This window comes from Eleginops maclovinus, chromosome 3 (assembly GCF_036324505.1).
Source record: "Eleginops maclovinus isolate JMC-PN-2008 ecotype Puerto Natales chromosome 3, JC_Emac_rtc_rv5, whole genome shotgun sequence".
Classification (NCBI taxonomy): domain Eukaryota; kingdom Metazoa; phylum Chordata; class Actinopteri; order Perciformes; family Eleginopidae; genus Eleginops; species Eleginops maclovinus.
Window position 1 is genome coordinate 23,439,390 of NC_086351.1, and position 21,306 is coordinate 23,460,695.

Sequence of the window (21,306 nt, forward strand, 5' to 3'; positions counted from 1 at the left end):
AGAACTGAATATGGTTAAGATTCTTGCTATTTACAGGTTGTATTTTTTATTGTTGATTGCACTTATTGTAAGTTGCTCTGAATAAAAGCGTCAGTTAAATAAAATGTAATTAAACGCAATATTTTGTGTTAATGAGCTAATGTAACACGGGCAAAGAAGATATTGATCGTGGTATACAATATATCTGCTGAGCATTGTCATTGTAAGCATATTAAAATCTACATTAGCATTTAGCTTCTTTGTATTAAACATATAATGCAAACATTATTTATTCCTATACTCAAGGCAGATTGCAACCCATATGACAAAAATCCAGCTAACTAGGCTAACAAACTCTAGACATTCCTACCGCTCAGTAAGTTGCTAGAATTGTCAAATGTCAGTGTAGTTCCAAATAACACTGGGGTTTTCTTCTGCACACAGGAACACTCAGACAAAGCTGCAGACATAATGATGGTAGCATTAGAGTGGTGCAGGACATGTTATCTTTTCAAATCCTTCTCACCTTCACTTTACCAAGCCTACCCTATTGTTTAAAAGAGCAAAAGGACCAGGGCTTGAACCCCAGTGTCTAGTGTGTGCATAGACGGTTTCCAAAAGTAAAAAGGAAAGACCAACAGGCATACAGCAAATTCTCCCTACTGATTCTCTTTTCCCTGATAAGGTCAGACTTAAGGGCTGTTTATTTAGTACTTTTAGTCTATGTCAGCAATTTATAAAAATGAAGAGGCTCAGGAGACTTAAGGCTTGTTAAACGTCTGTTATTGTATGATAAGGCTGTTTGAAAGTACATGGGTGCATTTAATATGATTGGAAAAGATCATAAAGTTACATTTCCAGAAAGAATGCGTACTATTCAATATTCTTCCTTCCATTCACCTGGATCTCTTTCCTATATTGACTTTGTCTCTCTATAATAAAGTCATATCACTTTCTTCAATGCTGTCAGATTTACATATAGTAATGTTTATAAAGCTTTGTTTCACATGAAACATAATAACAATAACAATTCCACTGGATGTATTGCTGCAATTAAGATTATGATTTAGGATCACCTTTATAAATCCCCAAGGGGAAATGTAGTTCTTCAGTCTGGTGCTATTTTACAATCACACACAGAGTGAAGGGGCTGACAGTGTAAAGGCGAAAGGACCTGTCCAGACTTTGTACATTTGTTACCCCCAAACTTATTTAAATGTTCTGTATTTTGGGCCAAAGTAACAAAAAAAAAAGAAATTGTAACAAAGTCATTGACACAAAATCTGTTACTATATCAAACTATATTACTTTATACGAAACAGAAGATGTTAAAATCTCTTTCATACTGAATTAAATGTGCCTCTCTCATAAACATATTGCCCCCCCCAATAAAATGAATATAGAACTACGACTACTTGGATTAAAGTTGATAAAACTGGCGAGTAAACTGGTTGATACATACTAATCAGAATTATGCATCAAATGTAATTCTTTAGAGTGTTGAGTGAACGGAGTAATACATCACTTTAGAGAGAATTAGCTACATCTCCAGTGGGGATAAGACACACACTTGTAGCCCCACATTATAAGCTCACTTCATTATATAGCTGGATGTATAGAGATGTTAATTTAAATACTGCCAAGTGCAGCTTTATCCACATTCTGTGATTATCACTGAACATCTGGACCCCGTGCAAAACAATTTCACCGTATACAGCCTGACTGGCAATGAATAAAATGAATACTCAGTCAATTGAAAGATTCATACATAATTGAATGATTAAATGCAACCCATTAAAGAGAATCTGATTCTCAAATGGAATGTTGCAGCTGTGATGTGCAGACTGTGAGGTCTCAATCCTCTCCAGGAACAAGAAAATGAGACACAACTTCAAAATGTATTCTGACGGGGATGTGAAGATTGAATACTGATAGAAATAACGGTCTGTTGAAAAGCCTCTGACAACGTGTTTTGGAAGAATATTTTCTATGGAGGGCATGACTGGATGTTTGGAGGATCAAGAGGACTCCCCTGCCAGACGATCAGTCTACACTGTGACACTAGTGTAAATAAAGGCAAGGATGTCACACAGAACTGTCAGATGTCAGCCCATCTATTTGGTAACTGATCCTATCCTTTATTACGCACTTCTGATCCCACACTCGGCATCGGCAAACGTTCAGTGCATACAGTGTGTGGCAGCACATGAGACAAGAAGAGAAAGACAAAGAGCGGAGGATTAAAGGGGCAAAACCCTGGGGGAAAATTCAGCTTGATATTACTACATCTAAAAAAAACAAACACAAAAAAGAAGAGAGACATGGTTTGTGTTTAAAACAATATATGCTGATATATTAATGAATATTTACTCCTTTAGCATAAATAATGGAAGTGCAATTTGCTTATGCTGGAAGCTTAAGACACTTTTTTTTGGGATTTGATGAATTAGTTATGTGTGTAAGAATAAATCTAAAATATCTGCTGACAGTAAAAAATATTTCAACCAAATGAAGCTCAGCGCAAGTTCAATCAGGAAGACCGTCTTTACTTCCTTTCATTCACATATGTTTAATACATTACCTGTTTATGCTTAATTTGCTGTGAAAGTTGTGTTTATGGTAAGTAGCAATGTGTTTTGGGGTTTTAAAAGTAAGACATAACAGTTTTAGCTGCACATGTGGATGTACCCTATGGGTTTTTTCTTAATAAACCAGGGTTAGCAGGATAAATGCTCTTTGTGATATTGTGACTCACATAAATATCCACTGGAGACACAAGAAGCCAGCTGAATCACACAAGAACTAAATCTATGCACAGACACAAACCCCGGCAGGCATCTCCACATGTGCGTATACACACTCTCACTGAGCGTGGTGGGTTTTACGGGCCCATAGAACATCATCACTTATTGATGCACATTGTATTTCATCAGGCTGAATATCCTTGTCACTGCATGGCAAATTAAACTGCTGTTTCTTCACATTGTCTCCTCTCTTCTCATAAGCTACCGTGGCACACTGAGTGAATCAACACCAGCATCTGCTAATGGACCTGTCCTGCTCCTGTGAGGAGAGACACTGTTTGTGTGCTTCCTGTTAGAAGGAGTTTAATGTAGCTAACAAAGTGTTCAGTTTTATTTGAAAGCCATGATTAGTACTGGAGCCCAGTGTATACTTATCTTTATTATAATAACATACAAATTAGAAGGAGACACAGTAGAAGTGGTTGGTTGTGAGGTCTTCCAGTGTGTATAATAATCCCTCAGAGGCTAATTCAGGCATTTACCTAAAGGCCAGCCATATCCCTGCAATTAATCTTCCTCTGACTATTGATGGTGACATTCATGGATAAAGCCAAAGTGGAAATGCAGTAGAAAATTGACACATTTCTGTAATTGATTCAGTGGTGATAAAGCATTTTAACATCAGGAAATCTATACCACATTGATTCTGAGACAATAGAACGCTAACAGGTAAAGCTAGGGCTAGAATAAAATGGTCTGATGCCTACCTGCGCGCACTCTGCCAGTACACTCATACACTTTCACTAGCTACTTTCTTAACAGATGGGAAAACTAACAGCAGCCATTGCTTCTGAGGGAAGAAGAGGTAATGGGTTGTCAGTGTTGCCAACTTTTTCACTAGATTTAGCAACTTTTTTAACAAGTGCTTGTCACTTTATCTGAAAGAGATTTGGCTTTTATTCTCCCTCTCTACCTTACAGTACTCTTGCTGTCTTCCACCTCCCTATAGCTTTAAAAAGTGGGACTCGGCCCAAGTAATGGTGTTTTAGACGAGCATTTCGTAAACGTTTTCACCATCATTTTAAGAATTCAAAAGAGTGACATCACAGTGTCTATCAACATGCTGCTAGCCAAGTGAAAAGCAGAATGGATTTCTTTATGCTACAATTCACCAATTAGGTTTTTCCCATGATAAATCTAGCCGATAGTATACACCAAAAAACAAAAGAAATGTACCCACTATGGTTTACATGTGGAAAAGAGAATTGCAGCAACAATGCAACTGGTGTGACATAAAGGCAGTACTTTATATTATGTTTAACATAATATGTTTTGTTGAGAGAACCTATTTGAACAAAGAAGTACTGCAGCTGTATTCATGTGTGTTTTTTAGCAAAGAATGACAACTCACATGGCATGAGTTAAATGTTGTCGGCCATTAGACAACAACTCGACCTTTTGATTATGACAAGAAATGTCAATCATGACAAAGATGTAGGTCTCTGTTAACCTCGCATTGGGTGAGGGTGCAGGTTCAACCTGTTGGTACTCCCAAGCTACATCCCGATCTGCTTGGAAATCACAAACATCAAAACATGTCTCTCAGATATGAATTTCCATTTGAAAATACATATTCATCTCTTTCTCTTGATTTGATCTCTACCAACCCTTAGCAAAAAAAAATTCACCAGCTAGTTGCTGGCTCACACTGTGCATTAGGTTTATTGGAGTGCTTTTACTGAAAACAGTTGATGAGATTTTACTTTCTAAGCCATAATCAAATCGTTTTGTGGATTTCCTTGTGAATGTATCAGTACATGGAACACCTTTTCAATTTAACGTAGTCAAACTCTTTTTAAGATAAAATGTATTGGAGCTTTAAGAGTAAATTGGGTTGCTAAGTAGGGGCCATTGTTTAATTTGTACAACAATGATCACATTTAGGTCTGACAATCATTAGTTGATGTTACAATGCTACATTAAGCTCCTATAAATTGACATTTTTGTAAAACCTATCATATCAAACCTCCATCTCTGTCGTTTCTGCAGGCATCTTCTATATAGTTACTACTGTATGTTATACCCTGCAGCTAACACAAGAATGCCTACAAATGTTTGTCACAGTGTGACTGCTGATCATCTAAGCCCCTCTAAGACATGCTGGCTTTTCATAATATTGATTCACCCCTTGTAAAATTAAATGGCATTGCAGTTTCTTTTACCAGTAAAAGCTGTGTAGCTGGAGGCTTTGGGGAACATGGTCCACTCTGCTCGCACTCAGGGGATGCATTGCCATCATGGCTGCCTGCTGCTGGCAGGCTGGATTGATGGCCGCTGCTTAGGGTCATTGGATTACAGAGTTTTTATGATGCTCAACAATCAGCCGCAGCAATATAGGATCACTCAGAGGAAGGGGCCTGCCTGCTTTGAGGATAACGGAAGGGTCGTAAATCTAAGGCTGAGAGCAGTCATCGAAAGAGAAAGGTGCATTTAGTCCATGCGATTATTTACACAGGCCTGATCTGATACACATAAATAATAGTTCATCAAACTGTGTATCAAGAAGACATTTCGGGGGGGTGGGGCGGGTTCTGTTGGTGTCATCTCATTCTGTATATCTTTTAAAGCTGCAATAATCCAAACATAATTAGACTAAGGTGATTTATTGAAGTCCTGCTTAGAAGGGTAATTGTAATCTGGAAAATGTATTCTCTAAACCCAGCATATAGGAGGTCCCCCACATGTGAGAGTGAGCTAATGGTCGCTGGTTAGTTTGAATTGAGAAGGAACAGATGTGAAGCTGTGATCAGATGGGATTGGGCACTGTGCTGTAATTCTCAATTTACTCCGGTCTGCCCCCTGTGAAAAGTAAATGGTTTGATGCTTTGAGGGTTTGTCTAAACTGTGGGCTCGGTGCCTGCAATCTAGGTGGTGGATGAACTATGGTCCGAATGTAAACAATTCTTTGATGGTGTTTATGTTTATCTGCTTGTCAATTAGTGTGAAGAAAAAACCTTAATATTTAAACCACATCTACAGTTAAGGCCTCCAAGTCCGTTATTGTTATCCATACATATCAAACTTTTTTTAAAAGAATACAACTCCAACAACAAGTTTGTCCATTATTGAGTCAGACCTACTATGAACCTGTCCTCATAGCTAGTTTCATACTTTGTCATCGAAAGAGTATGTATTTATGAATGGAAATTCATGTGTGAGGAACATGTTTTGCTTTTCACAGAGACTTTTAGCTTCTAAATCTGTGCTAAGTTTGACCGGTTGTTGTAGGACTCATAAGGCTTCACCAAATGCAGTACAAAGTAGTTTTGTTGAATGGCCGACAGCTATTACCTGATGGCATGAGCATATAGTAAAGTAACAATAATATAATCTTTTATTTTCATCTCATCAATTTAACAAACAAATATTTTATATTAGTATATATACAGCTCCGGAAAAACTTAAGAGACCACTTCAGCATTATCAGTTTCTCCGGTTTTACTATTTATAGATATGTCTTTGAGTTAAATGATTTTTTAAAATGTTTTATTGTATTCTATAAACTACTGACATTTCTCTGTGTTTGAATGCAACTGAAATGGCTGCCATACATGTAGAGATTTAAGAAACATGTGGAGTGGTCTCTTATTTTTTTCCGGAGATGTATATACAACTACTTTGCCATTTGAAATGAAGCTCTGTGGTAACATTGGTGTAGAAATAACAACAGCATGTTGATCCACAGCCCTAAGTTTCTGAATTTCCATTTTCAAGTACGACCTACCACCGCCTGCTGTTATGTAAGCAGAATGTGCAGGGAGTTGGTCATTAGTGCGAAATAAACCCTGACAGGGTGAGCAGGAATTACACAAGTCACCCAAGATGGAATTTTGAAAAGTTGTATTATCGGACTGATTGAAGCTTTCTGCCCCTTTACTACAAAGGGACGGACAACTAATTGACCCCAGCTGTTGTTTAACTTACCAGACGTCTTTCTGTGGACTGATATAACTGGACATTATGGTAATGGTATTGCTATCTCCTATCACACAGACACAGAACCTACAGCTGGCTGCTGTTGGCTTTAGTCTTTGTCATGTATTTAAGGATGACATTTTGGCCCAGATGACGGTTTGGTATGTCTTTTCATTAATTGTGTAGCATGTCTCACTTTTATGTCGCTTCCTGTCATGTACCTATGATCATCTTCCAACTTTCTACCAACTGTAATATTTTCTTAATAATAACCGTACCTTAGCTTTGTTTTGCAGAGATCATAGAAAGCTTGCATTTTAAATAATGGCTTGTTGTGAATTGTCCAATATCAACATTCTTGTCTGGCCATAGATACACAGAGGATCTTAGAGATTTCAGCAAAAGAAGGCTGCATTACTTGGTTTCCTGCCTTTGGAAAATGGATAGCCCCATTGGTCTGTTTCAACATTGGCAGATAGACAATGATATTAGACAAAGCCAAGAGTCCAGGAGGTTGCAGCAGCTCCTACTCTGAGAAATCATTGAAAAAACTCGCCATAGAACTCAGACCAACCACCTGTAGACTTCTCCTCTGCGCACAGACATCTGTATTTGTGCATGTGTGTGAGAATCTAAATACATGCAGGCATGTTTGTGTGTGTTTGTGCTGGGTTGATGAGATGGTTCCTCACACACAGCTGGTGGTCCCCGCACCCCAAGAGCCAGGTTAGTCTGCAGCAGCCTCAGCAGCAGGCAGGAAGAGAGGAAAAAGCAGCAGCAGAAGGAGGAGCGGGAGGAGGAGGAGGGGGAGAAGGAAGCGGAGGAGGAGCTGAGGGAGTGTGGGGGGGAGAGAAAAAGGGGGTAGAGGAGGAGGGGAGGGAGGAAGGGGACAACCATGGTAATCATGGAAATCTGACACACTAGCATGGAGATGACAAAGAAATGTTCCAATGAAGGTAAATGAGGCATGAAATTTAGTTGAACATAATAGAATCCAAAATGAGCTCTCTTAAATATCTTACTTTGCTTAAATCACAAAGAATATGTTTTAAAACATTTTTGAAACATATTTTGAGGAGAAAAAACAAATCTAAGACTGTTTCTTTTGCCTTGACTGTGCTCTTCCTTTGATACCAGGCATTACAAGAGCAGCGGTTAATATTTCAATCTATCCAAACATAGTCAAAAACGTGATAGCAACATTAGGCATTTAATGTACACTTAACTTTATACATAAAAGAAGAACAGTTTGAGAAATCCTCTTGTTTGCCATCTTACCCACAACCAGCCAAGAAGGTTGATTTGGATTTCATAAATGGAGGTCCAAGGTGTGTTTAGGCTAGCAAGAGGAAACTAGCTAGTTAGCTGAAGGAGCTTTAAAGGAGCTAGCATAGCTCCATCAAAGCCTACACTGTCAACAGGTTGTATGTTGTTTAACCAGAAAACCAAGACTTCTGGTTGACTAGCTTGCTTGCTCACAAGTTACGAGAAATAGGTAATGCCCCATTTGGAAAGGATCAACTAGTAGCATTTATGGAGGTTAGCGAAAAACACAGCGTTTCTCATTTAAGCTGTATAATTGTGTTCTTTAACACATTTAGGTCCGATATGCTGTAGGTGATAATTAACCATTTAGATTTTCAATATATGTTCATTTTTTAATACCTCATTGAAAATTCATAGTAAATGTTGAGGGATTGTTAGCGGGTGAAGATTGATCATCTAGGAGCTGGTAAATAAACCTTTTTTTTGTAAATGCAGATAGCCTACAATCCTGTTATATTTAATTACATTTTGTTGTAAATATACATTACAGAGATGAGGGTGTCACCAGAGCCAGGCGGAGATGATGATGTCTGGAAGAATGATCACAAATTGAGTGTACTGGGAGAGGCTTACGATCGTTTCTCCAAAGGATACTGACTGGATCTATGGCAAGAGACTTTATTTAAGTTTTTGGACACCTGATATTTCTTCTAAGGCAGTTATAGTTTGTAAAACCAAAGTCCTTAAGAAGTTTGATAGACGTTCAAGCACATTTTTGCAGTGACCAAACGGTGGTACTACTTCTTCCATGTCTATCTGTTATGTCATTGGGCCCAAAAAGAAGATATTCCCATTGACTTACAATGGGAAAGAGATGTCTGTAATTCAGCGGATAATTGCAATTTGCGTAGTTGTTCACATTTGATGGGAGCTAGCTTTTTTTTTGTTCCCGTCTTTATAATAGGCTATGCCAAACAGTTCCCAGAGTTACCTCTGCAGTCCGTACACAGAAATGAATCAGATTTATCCTCTTATCTGTGTGGATTTGAAGGCCAACATTAACATTTCCCAAACTTCTTGAAAAAAAACATGCAAGCGTGTAGCAGTGATGATGAAATGCACTTAAATAATGTAAAGGGAACATGATTGAGGCAAGAAACGAAAAGTAGCATAGTCTTGGTGGATGAATCAAAATGACAAGCCTAAAGAAGTCTAAAGTTTGTAAAGTTATCAAATGTTTATTAATACTGTTATTAAAATGTTTAACAAGTGTCTTTAACAATACGCTCATCTTGTGGCATTACAATCTGTTTAGTAAATGCAGTAATCTCAAAGTCACATCCTATATTTCAATAACGTGTCTATTAAACCTTTATACAACTATTAACAGTTGCTCTATTGTATAACAGGGTGTATGGCTCATCCATTTATATTAATGACTAGCTGCTATTTTTGCTCCTTTTTCATGTTACAGAAGTAATTATAAAATGCAAATTGCAGGGTGTGCACTATCAAGCATGTGAAACACAACAAAGAGATGCTTAGCACCACATTTTTCAACTTGACACTTCCAGCATCATGGTTAGTAAACAATGTAAAAGTATGTGGTATTCAATTATGTGGAGTCTGGAGCAATGAAACAAAATATATGGTTCATTTACACAATAAAAAAAGAAATCATTTTCACAGATTGGCCAGATAATGATTAGCACTGGACTGTTTGATACAACAGCTACACATCATAATGGATCTTATTTTTCTAAATGGATATAAGGACTAACATCAGGCTGAGGTTAGGGTTGGATACACCTCTTGTTCTTATAATTATTGGTATTTTTCTTTTTATATTTTATATTCTGAAACATCCATACATGTATTCCTAGAATTTACTCTTTTGGAATACAGGTGTGTGTTTAATATGCGTTGCATGTCTTCAATGTCCACAATGCTTACTTTGTACCCAACTGTGGTAACCTACCGTATGTAACCACTTCTACCATCAGAATCGTAGGGCTGTTTAGTACTGAAGGCTTAAAAGCAATATGTATGTTTATATGCCCAGCAAAAGAACCTGCTGAAAAGGGATAAGCATTGCTTTTGGCTATGGATGCTCCTATTGATTGGGCACCAATACATTTTGCCTAAAAGATTTATGCTATTCTGCTGTCCACGTTTGAAGTGCTGTGCCATCATTTAGTGGGTATGCAGGAAACAGTAGCAATGTGGACGTGGTGTACACCACAGTTCATGCCCTGTTTCAATCCAACAGTTAATGCTATCTGAAAATTGCAATCATGACATTTCTTCAACCTCAGCAAGAATACAACCTTAGCGAAACCTAAACCATGGTTTACTTTTTTGTAACCAAAATATTGTGGGCTACATAGACCAGAAGCAAAATCTGTAATTAAGAATCAGAAATGAAGCTTCCTTTGACTGACTGAAAAACCATCTTAATCTGATTTGTCTGAGTTTCAGTGGAGAGCTTTGGTCCTCCATGATGGGCTAGATAAGTATTTTAGTCAGAAGTGTTTCTTAAGCACAGAAGCAGCATCTAAACAGCCTTTGACAAATTTGAGCCCTAATTTATTCTAGTCTATGGATACTTTTATTGTGTAAAAACTAATTATATCACTGTGAGCAATCCCAAGCAAACATGTGACAGTGTCAATTTCTGCTCCAATCCAGGGCATGTCCACATAGCAGAGTGCATAACATGTGATGGTGGGGGCATTTGTGTGTGAAACAAGAGTGCAAGCAATGTGTTGTAGCAGGCTTAAAATAGGGGGGTATGTTGTCATTTGAATGGAGAATCCTTGAGAATGTAAAAAGACTATCAGTCCTGCCTGCGAGGTGCCTGTTGGGTCTATTTATCCCTTCCGTCTTTATTTAACTCGTTCTGAATAGATGGATTACATCGTGGAGGAATTACCATGTGCTGGAGCACTGCTGTTATGGAGCTCACACTCATAGTGTACATGCTCCATTATAACCTGCTCCATTATATTGTTGGATGCACAAACATGTTAATATGTTTGGGAACACTGATGCTTACATGACTGCCTGCACCACCCTGAGAAAACACCAGTGGAAGTACACATGGAACATGGTGTCCATTATGGTGCTTGAGGGGAACGGTACGGATGTGATATAAAAAAAGGGACAATAAGCTTATCAGGGGCAGATTATATTTCTCTGGAGCACCATATAATGTTCCCTTGAAGTGTTTTTGCCTGGCTACATTTCCTTTTGTACATTTCAGAAATATGTTTGTGTGCTGATGCTATGCCTAGGATAATCCTGCTACATTTGAGCAGTTTTCTATTTGGCCATTTCTCTGAATGAATTCATAATTGAGTTTCGCAGTTGATCATGCACTTTTATGTGTTTCTTCAATGTGAATACACAATGGAAAATGCATATAGTGAATTTGGAAATCATGTGCATCTCCTTTTACTGGGATCTGAATTCTTACTTCATCATTAGCAATTCCAATTTCATACCAAGCTATTTCTAATTGCAGTTGAAATTATGTTTAGTTCACTTTACTTTTATACTTTAACAACAGTAAGCAATGATTTAACTCCTTTTAAATTAAATATACCACATTGAATCCCAGCTCACCGTTGATGCCACACAGATCAACTCCTACTATTAATGGCCTTAAGGGATTTATATGATAATGATGTCTAAAAATCTAACTGCAAAATTCACTATCCTCTAAACATACCCTCAAACCAAAACATAGGTGTTGCATTGAGCCTTTTTTGAACAATTAAATATTGTTAAAAAAAGTCTAATCTGTGTTTTAATGTCATTGCAATCTAGGAAATACATCATGGATCACCAATTACATTTAAATCCATCTTTAAGACTTATGTGTAAATAACGTTTTTTTTATTAAAAACATTATTATCCAATACTTTGATTAGATTGAATCCATATCATTATTTTTTCCGTATTTTTCTTTTTTGAACAACTGTGTAGAGACAAACACTTGAACAAATATAATCAGCAAACTAAAAGCAGGATTAAATAGAAATCTTTCACGGTGACTTTGCAATAGAGTGGCTGGGCTAAGCTAAACACCGTACGATCAATTCAATCAGATGTACAAGGAGGCTGTTACTGAACTCTCCAGGATAGGAGGTGTGAAGTTCCAGAGAATGGAAAGTTGCTTTTTTCTCAATAGAGACAGAACAACATGCAGACTTTCTATGGTCTTTTAAACTACTGGATATCAATTCTTAAGGTAATTGCCCTTTTGATGTTTAAGAACATATTTCAGCTAGATATGTCATCAGAATCAGTGCACAACTCTGACAGTTTGACATTAGAATATATCGATACAGCTTCCTAAAAATGTTTTGATTAAATTATATAAAATGATCGAGGTATAATATAAGTTGCATTTTTGTGCAGTATTTACATTGGTCAGCAGCATATAACATAATGTATACAACTTGTATATATATATATATATATATATATATATATATATATACTTATATATAAGTCATGTGCTTTATGGAGAGCTATAGAACTATTAACTGAGTATGCAGTATATTAATTACCTAATTACCTTTTTTTACAATGTGCATATTTTTAAACTAAAATAATGTAGAGTTCCTTCTGTTGTGTTTTTTATGACTTGTCTCTGCCAAAACGACATAGCTTCCTTAAACTCCAAACATGATGAATGTATATAGTTGGCCTGATGCTGCTCTTACCACAGTAATGACTATCAATTATGAAAAAAACGGAAAATAAGAGTCACATTTTATATATTTATTGGCTAGTCGTCGCTTAATGCTAACAGTTAGCTTTGATTGTGCTTCTAAAGTGCTTCTACTGTTTTACCATAAGTCTTTCAGCTGAGTATAAAATAGCTGCTATTTGATCTGCTAATGCAAAAAACAGTCATATAAAATGCACTAGTAAATATGTCCTTCACTTGTGACTAAAATAAGTACAGATACATTTACAATGTCACTCTGAGGACAGCCATTATGTACACAATTATTAATTCCACATTACATGTGTGTGTAATATAATCAATTGTATGCAGCTGCATGTAGCCTAGATAAGACCTGGGTTAAAATGAGTCAAGCAGTTTAAATACAATTACATGTATTATGTCAACAAATTTCACATAACTGTATTAGGTTAGCTGAAAGCGATAACATTAAGTTTAAATAACAAAGAGTTGGTTCAACTTAATATTATTGCTTTCAACTAACCTAATGTGACATTTGTTGACATAATACATGTATTTAAAGTCAACGTTTCATTTCTTTTAGTGAATGATCAACAGCTGGATAGGTCTGGATTAAGATATATAATTTGTATAATGTCTATATACGAGTATTTGGAAAAAGACATGTAAAAGTGAACATTTGTGACGACCAAAGTACATTTCCAGAGATATTTCACTCTTTCCTTCATTATGTATGTACACTTGGTCCAATAATTTCTCTGATGGTTCAGGCGTTTCTATCAGCAGCTTCTCAGTGTCAGGATGTTGTTGGGAAGCTCTAGTGGATGAGCTAAATGCCTCAGATATGCACAGTGAGCATCATTGTAAGCAGAATGGAGATGGACAGCAGCAGTGGGGGGGTGTGTGTTAGTGGATGTGGCTGTAGAGGACATGGGTCATGCAGCAGAGCAAACGGCCTGTGATCCAACTGTATATTACTGCCAGCATTTCAAACTTCCTTTTATTAAACTGCTCTTAGTGTTCCCATTCCCTCAGGGGTGTCAAAAAAATAAAAACAGTTCAATAGTTTTGGGAAGTTTTAGATCATGTTAGATTACAACAGAAAAAAAGTTTCTGGAGTTTTTCTTGAGGTCATTTGAGATGGTGGTTAAAGTCTAGCTTGGATCCATGGTGACAGCAGAATTCCTCACGTTTCTTATCTCGTTGTCGCCATTGGGCCTAAGTGAATAAATGCAAAGAAACCAACCCTTATCTTGCTGCATATGATATAGCAATGTAATTATAGTGTGATTTTCACTAATTGGCAAGCAAATGATTTATTTAACTGAACAAATAGCATATTTAGCATATATTTTGTTTCATTTTGTTAGCGTTTGCCATGAGACTGCATTTCATAGCATAGGTGACTATAGTAAGAAATTCTGCTATCATTGTTTTAAGTAACAAAGTCGAGTAGGAGTATTTCTTACCTTTTCTAGTTGTGCGTTCTGTTTGGACTTGTAAAGGAACTCCCCCACGGCCACGAACACGGAGAGGACGAGTCCGGCAGCCAGCACGATGAAGATGCCGCCGATGTTCTGCACCCCCAGGGCGCTGGCCTCCTTGCTCTCCTCCTCCGGACAGCCATTTCCTCTCCACCACTTCTCCTTCATCATGTGCAGCTTCCCTTCCTCCTGAAGCTGCAGGATGGCAATAGTGATCTTATCTCGGTATGGAGAGCCTGAAGGACCAAAACACATGGGTTCAGCGAGAGCAACCAACATCAGTGCATTCATCTGACTTAACATGGGGCACACCTGCATTGAATATTGATAGCTTTATGATCTTATTTGTAAATAACATCCTACTTTTAAATTGTGTTAGCTGTAATTGGCCCTTCATAGTTTTACTTGTCTGATCTTCCACATTTTTTTCTTTTTCATGATCAACTTGTATATATTTTACTTCTCATTTCTATGTTGAGATGTTTGTATTTTGTTTATTTTATACTCATGTTATTTTCAAATGATTTGCAATGCCTTGTTTTATCATGCCGCTGTAAAGAAAAATCCCAAGTTGGGATCAATAAAGTAAATCTTATCTTACTTACTACCCCCTGAGTCAAATAGGCAATATAGACAAAAGGTCAGTGTTGTGTACGGAAACAAGTGTTTACTTACGTAATGGTATAGATAATGTGCTGCTGTTTTTTCCTAAACTCACCATGCTTAGAGTTTGTAAGATTCAGAAACATAAAACCAAATCTCTCTGGTTTTTCTTTGTACCCACGCTTTGTTCTTATTTTGTAATACCTATTGACTTTTGGAATTCACCAATGTGTTCTTGTTTTTGCTCTTAGGTAAGAGAAAACACCATGAGTGGTCAAGAGCAGTCTTTCTTGTATAAAAAAAACAACCAATGCATGTTTCATCAAACAAATAGAACATTTCAAATGAAGGAACATAGACAATGCAGGAATATCATATAGTGACATGTAGTTATATTTTTACATGTAATTATAGAGATTGAATTTAACATTTGTGGGCTAAAGAAATACTTTTGGTTGATTGATCGCAGACCATAAAAAACCTTGGGGGATTATGTGCGTTGGTTCAGCTTCTGAATGGCGTACATACTGTACTGCTCTTTGATGCTTTTCTTAATTTATATTTTAAACACAAGTACTCAAACTGGAAAATCCAATAAATGACTCCTTTGTTGAAAAGTACCTCAATGTAACTACTGCAATGCTCCAGTTCTAGCCAATAGCAGATTCAGATGGTTAATAACGTGTGATGCAACTGGGAGTGATCTCTCGTTAAGAGAATTCCAACAGAATGTTGTTGCATGAGCGCCGGTATTTATGATATGTATTTACTCAGATACAATAGGGAAGAACCTGTATGCTAACTTTAGAAGAATACGTTTTGCAAATACAGATATTTAATATTTGTCAATATTCAATCATTTCAATGTTTCAATTATTAAACAGACACACACATTGTACATATTGTAAAGAGTGATGCAATTCGAAGCATGCTCATTCATTTGGTTCTTACAGTGTTCCTTAATGCAGATAACAGTAGACAAAATAACACTTATTCTTCTTAAAAACTGTAAAAACGTTACCATTTAATATATCCATTATGTATTCAAATAGGTATATTACCTCTAATTGGTAACTGTTTGTGTTTTTCAAACTGCTTAACAAAATATGAAACATAATGGTATTATAGTTCGGTGAGCATTCAGTGAATTCCAATTCTGCATTCCAGTATATTTCAATGTTTGTGTTTAAGGTTATACAATATTAACACTAATGTTTTTGCATTACCATTTCATTGCTCCCACAGGCACAACAACACTAAACTAATAAAGGTACGACACATCTGTGGGCTCATATCTCCACTCAGTCCGTTGCCATGGTTAATCTGCGCTAATGTGCTCACTGCGAGCTGTTACCTTGACTTGATAAGTTAACGACCTCAAAGTGAGCATTGAAATATTCCCTCCTGCCTCTGTGAGATGTCTGCAGAACGCTCAATGACCCCCCCTCCCCTATTTTCTCTTCTGTTTTCCCAGCAGCGTCTCCACTCAGGTGAAGCTCTGCAGAACATTCCTCTGCTCTGCTGATCAAAGCCAGTCACATGTCAAGATTCCTGATTAAACCTGAAGGGTAAATAAAGCCTTGTTAAAAAGAAGGAAAAAGCAAACCTCCCTGCGGTACAGCCAATACACCGTAATCAGAATGTTAAAACTAATAACACCTATTATCACAAACACTTAGAATTAACTCTCCCAGGAGCACGGCAAACATGTTTATACAAGAGCAGGAACATTATTAATTGGCTAGCTCCCAGAGGTCAGAAGAAGTGAAGTACAAATACTTTGTTACTGTACTGGATTTTCTGGTATCAGTACCACCATTATTTTTCAGACAACCTTTACTCTATAATCTGCATTTGTTGGCGTGATCATCATCACTAGTCATGGTGCCCTATCACCCAGAAACGCGATTGATGTATGAAAAAGACAATGATAGTATTACATTTTGAAACAAAAGTTCTTTAATGTTCTATTAATATAACATGAGGTCCAGTTACCAGCTTGACTCTATAATACAGTTAATCTCAAAGCCCATACTTCTTTACTTTTACTTGAGTAAAGAAGTGTAGTCAGTACTTCAACTTTTACCAGAGTATTAGTAAGAGTATCTGTACTTCTTGAGTGAAGGATGTTTGTACTTTTGCCATCTCTGCTAGCTCCTCTGTCTCTGTGATTGGTAGTTAGTATGCAGAGGTAGGTTTCCACAGTGTTATGTAGTGGAAGACCCAAAAGAGCCTGAGCGGTGGCAATGATCCCCCCCCCCCCCCCCCCCCCCCCCCCCTCAAAAAAAAAGCTTTGAGTCGCAGCCCTGGACTCGTTGCTTTGTGTGGCTGCAGTCACAAGGCCGTGTTCGCACTCTATAACATCTCCTGTCCTTCATCTCTGCCCGAGGGTTTTCTGCTATCTGACGATGTATTTCAGAGCGAGCACCCAGCATGATTCAAAAGCATCTATCACCATGGGGATGTTGAATGAGAACTGCACTCCGGTTTAAAGTTATTCATTGCCATCAGTAGATACCTTCCCTTCAACTCCAGAGTGGAACAACAAGCCAATGTGCGTCACATGAATCACTCGCTACGACAAAGACACGGGAGGCCTTGAGACCGGGGCTGGCTCTGCCCGATCAGAACAGATTGAAAGACCTCCTCTGTGAGACGACGGGCTAGAAGAGAAACAGGAGCGTGGTGTCGCGACAGGCAGGACTGTGCCGTAAACGGTTTAGGAAAGTGCCATAACACGCATAGACACAATTATGACATGGGTCTAGTACCTCCTGACCCACTGAGTTGAAAATGAAGCAACGCTGTACCTTTGTAAATTGCTTTTATATTAGAGTTGTAAAACACACCGCACACCGTCAGATACTCCTGTATTTTCATACAGAGAAGCAGATGGCATTACATGCTGGCCCTCGGCTGTGATACTTCAGGGGCCCATAAACACAGCCTCTGTGCTCTGTTCAAATAATGGATCTGTTAGTCTAGTCACAAAGCCAGGGCGGCAGTGTCACATGATCAGTCTGATCCTCTGGTTTCATGTCAATAAAAGCCTCAATATGCTTCTGGAATAGATCCTTCCCAACCCTTTTTTTCTCCTCCGATGCATGCATCATCACATCCGGACTCCACTACTGAAGCAGCATTCTTGAGGCTCCATCCTCTGAGGTCCTTAATGAAAGTGCATCCGTCCTGCTTCCTTGTCTCTCAATGGGTTCTGTTCAAAGTGCTTCTCTGCATATAAAGCCTCCATCATCATAACTGCTCCCACCTCCCTGTTCCAGTGCTACAGCTTACTCTGTCCTGCCCCAACCCCCAGGACCAAAAATCACACTCACTTAATGTCATTCCAAAGGATAGTCCAGACTACAGGGGACTATATTTGTACAATCAGAAAACAATTTTGGAATATGGCACAATTCTTATTCCGACCCTTTTTATCGAGCCAGTTTAAAGAGCCACAGATTTCAAATTATATTTTTCATGTCATCTGAGATTTACATTTAAATCATTTCTATATCAAAATTGATTTTTTAAAAAATTGTTCTTTGAAATATGTTTAAGACAAATTGATGTATTTGTTAAAACTGTCATTTTGATTGACACAATACATGCAAACTAGTACCCCATAGTAAGCAAATGAGTAGAAATGAAAATATAAATAGCATGTTATTATCTTTTTCTAATATCTTACGTTGGCGGAGGTGTTAACTGCAGCATGTGTGATCACTTCCTGTGCAGACATATTGATGGATTCCTCTCCAACAGACTAGGAGAGACTTTGGCTTGGAATGTATTTGTAAAGCATTATAGGAAGATAAAATACACATTTTTGTTACGCAAACACAAATGTAGGTGTTTAAATTTTATATGAAGGAAAGTCTCTATTGCTCAGAATCTAAATTCACTTATTTGATCCTTTTAGTCGTGGTTGGAATTGATGTAGATTTCATCATATGTGATCACATAAGGACAAAGAATGTGAAATTAGGACACTTATCTTATGTGTGAATCAGAATCGGAAATACTTTACTAATCCCAGGGGGAAATTGGCTTTCCATGTTCCATTCTAGAATGAATAAAATAAATGTAATTAAATAAACATAACAACTGAACATATGCAATAAAAGATTAAATAAGATAAAAAATATATAAAATAAATTTAAAATGATTATATAAACATGCCTGAAACTTTTAATGTAAATATGATACTGCACACATTGCTTGTTAATAAACGAGGTGTAATTTAAGTGTCATTGAAAACACTATGTTTTAACATCTAGTGAGGAATTTCTCCTGAGTCTTGTTGGCTGATGGATGGAGAAAAGTGCTGTTCTCCTCGTCTGTGCTAAACAGAATATGTTAATTTGTGAGCTGCATGTGCTTATAAAGCAGCCACTTAATTCTCCAGTGGAGCAAGAGTGTGTAGTGAAGTGACAGGCCGCTCTGAATCCAGAATAAGACACATAGATGTTATCTGCCAGATCAAAGAAGAGTAATAGCACACAGATCCCTGATGCATTGTCTCTCAATGAAGGAAAAATGTTAGAAATTCAAATGTGCTGCGATGTCTTACACTCTGAACATGTGTATTTTTAGCCCACCTAGTGCTGCTCTTTGTAAAACATCCAAAGATTTGTTTTGCATGCTATCACCAGGAACAAACGCAAAGAAAAGCAAATACATATTTCAAATGCTTGCATCCTGAGGATTTTGGGAAGTGATTTATGTTCTGTCTAACAAATATTTGATATCAATCATGAATCATGACATCAATCATTTGAAACGTGCTGTAGTTCCAGGCTTGGGGAGTAAAGGATTACATGTAATATGATTAAGTTGTCAGGATACAAAACAAGGTAACTGTATTCCCTTACAGTGACATGAAAACATATGTAATCAGATTACTGTTACAGTTCTAGACATTGGGGATTACTATCAGAATTTAATGTCACTAAGAAGACCACATAGTGTTTGTTGTAAAGGATCAGATGTTGTCTCTCCTGTCAGCTGTTCTGTTCGGAGGCTGATACTTTAAGAGTGAATCTATACGTCTAATGCCTGAATCTGCTTTATGGTTTTCTCTTTCTTTGGTTCATTTGTTCTGTTTTCAATTCAGCAGCTATATGTTCATAAAATAGTGTGTGTGAGTTTAACTGTGTGGTTTAAACTAAAACAGGGCATTTTTTGTCAGCTCAGATTTGATTTATGCTTTTTTAAACTGTCTTAATATGGTTAATGAAAGGCAGCTTTTCCTATACATAAAATCTCTCAACAGAGGACACATTTTTGATAGTAGATATCTTGGTTTCTTCTTTACTAAGCTCACATTGCTCGGTTGTCTTTCATAATACACTTACGTAAAAAAAACATCTTCTCAATTTTGAGGTCAAGTAATCGGGTAACATTACTTTTATAGTGTGACACTTAGATTAGGTTACTCATTCCATTTTTTAACAGGAAACTAGTCATTTTATGGAATACATTTTTAAAGTAACTCTCCCAACCCTGGATAAGTCTATCAGATGCAAATAAGGAGTTTTTTTTCGGGCAGGTACATCTGACACGTAGATAGAATCAGAGGATGAAACCCTCTTTATTAGTCACATACATGCACACAGCAGAGCACACACAGTGAAATTTGACCTCTGCATTTAACCCATCCTAGTACTAGGAGCAGTGGGCAGCTATCGTGCAGCAATGGAGGTGTCCGGGGCACCACAGCAGGGCCTAGGAGGTGAACTGGGACCTCTCCAAGTAGCAGTCCACTTTCCATATTTCAAGTCTGTTCGGGGACTTGAACCGGCGACCCTACGATTCCCAGTCCAAGCCCCTACTTACTGAGCCACTGCTGGACCATTTGATTGATGATGATTTTGTCCAACTTAGTATTACTACGTTAATGCTCTTCTAATAAATGTAGGTATATTAAGTGTCAGGCAGGATGGGCTACTTTCCTGCTCAATTGAGAAAAAGGGCAAAGTGTGCAGCTGCTGTGTGTAGTGTGGTGTAGTTAGGTTAAAAAGATGCTGAATCAGAGCTTAGGCCCATAAAAAGCTTTGAACACAGCCCTGCAGGTACAGTACTGGAGTAGGTTTTTCTCAAAGAGAGAGAAACTCACCCTGAATCCTGAGTTTGCATTTTTGAATTCCATTTACTAAAGGTTATCAAATATTATAAATATGAATCTATTGGATTCTATATTGAAAACTTTTTTTTAGAACATAGTAACAATTTTAAATGAACAAAATGTATGCTTTAAATCCTAATACATTATTGCAGTTGAAATAAAAAATGATAACGTAAATAAAATAATATCTGCATTTTTTGAAACATGTTTTAGAATTTGTTTTGTGTTACAAATCAGTATTTTGCATTCAAAAGAAACGCTCATTGTGCCTAAATGCATCAGTAAGGTCACTTTTGTAATGCTTCCTTTTTTCTGTCATAATTGTGAATTCTTCTCACTGGTCTGCTGTCACATGTGATTTCAGTATCTGATTGATGCCCAACCCCCCATCTAACGGTATCAATCAGAACC

General features: G+C 37.4%; 1 protein-coding gene across 1 annotated transcript in view; it reads right to left on the reverse strand.

Annotated features, from left to right (window-relative positions):
* grik2 (glutamate receptor, ionotropic, kainate 2) overlaps positions 1–21,306 on the reverse strand; it is a 249,394-nt gene that overhangs the window by 2,144 nt on the left and 225,944 nt on the right. The window contains exon 17 of the mRNA XM_063879961.1: positions 14,151–14,401. Within this exon, the coding sequence (XP_063736031.1) occupies positions 14,151–14,401 (251 nt within the window). The remainder of the gene's footprint in view (positions 1–14,150; positions 14,402–21,306) is intronic.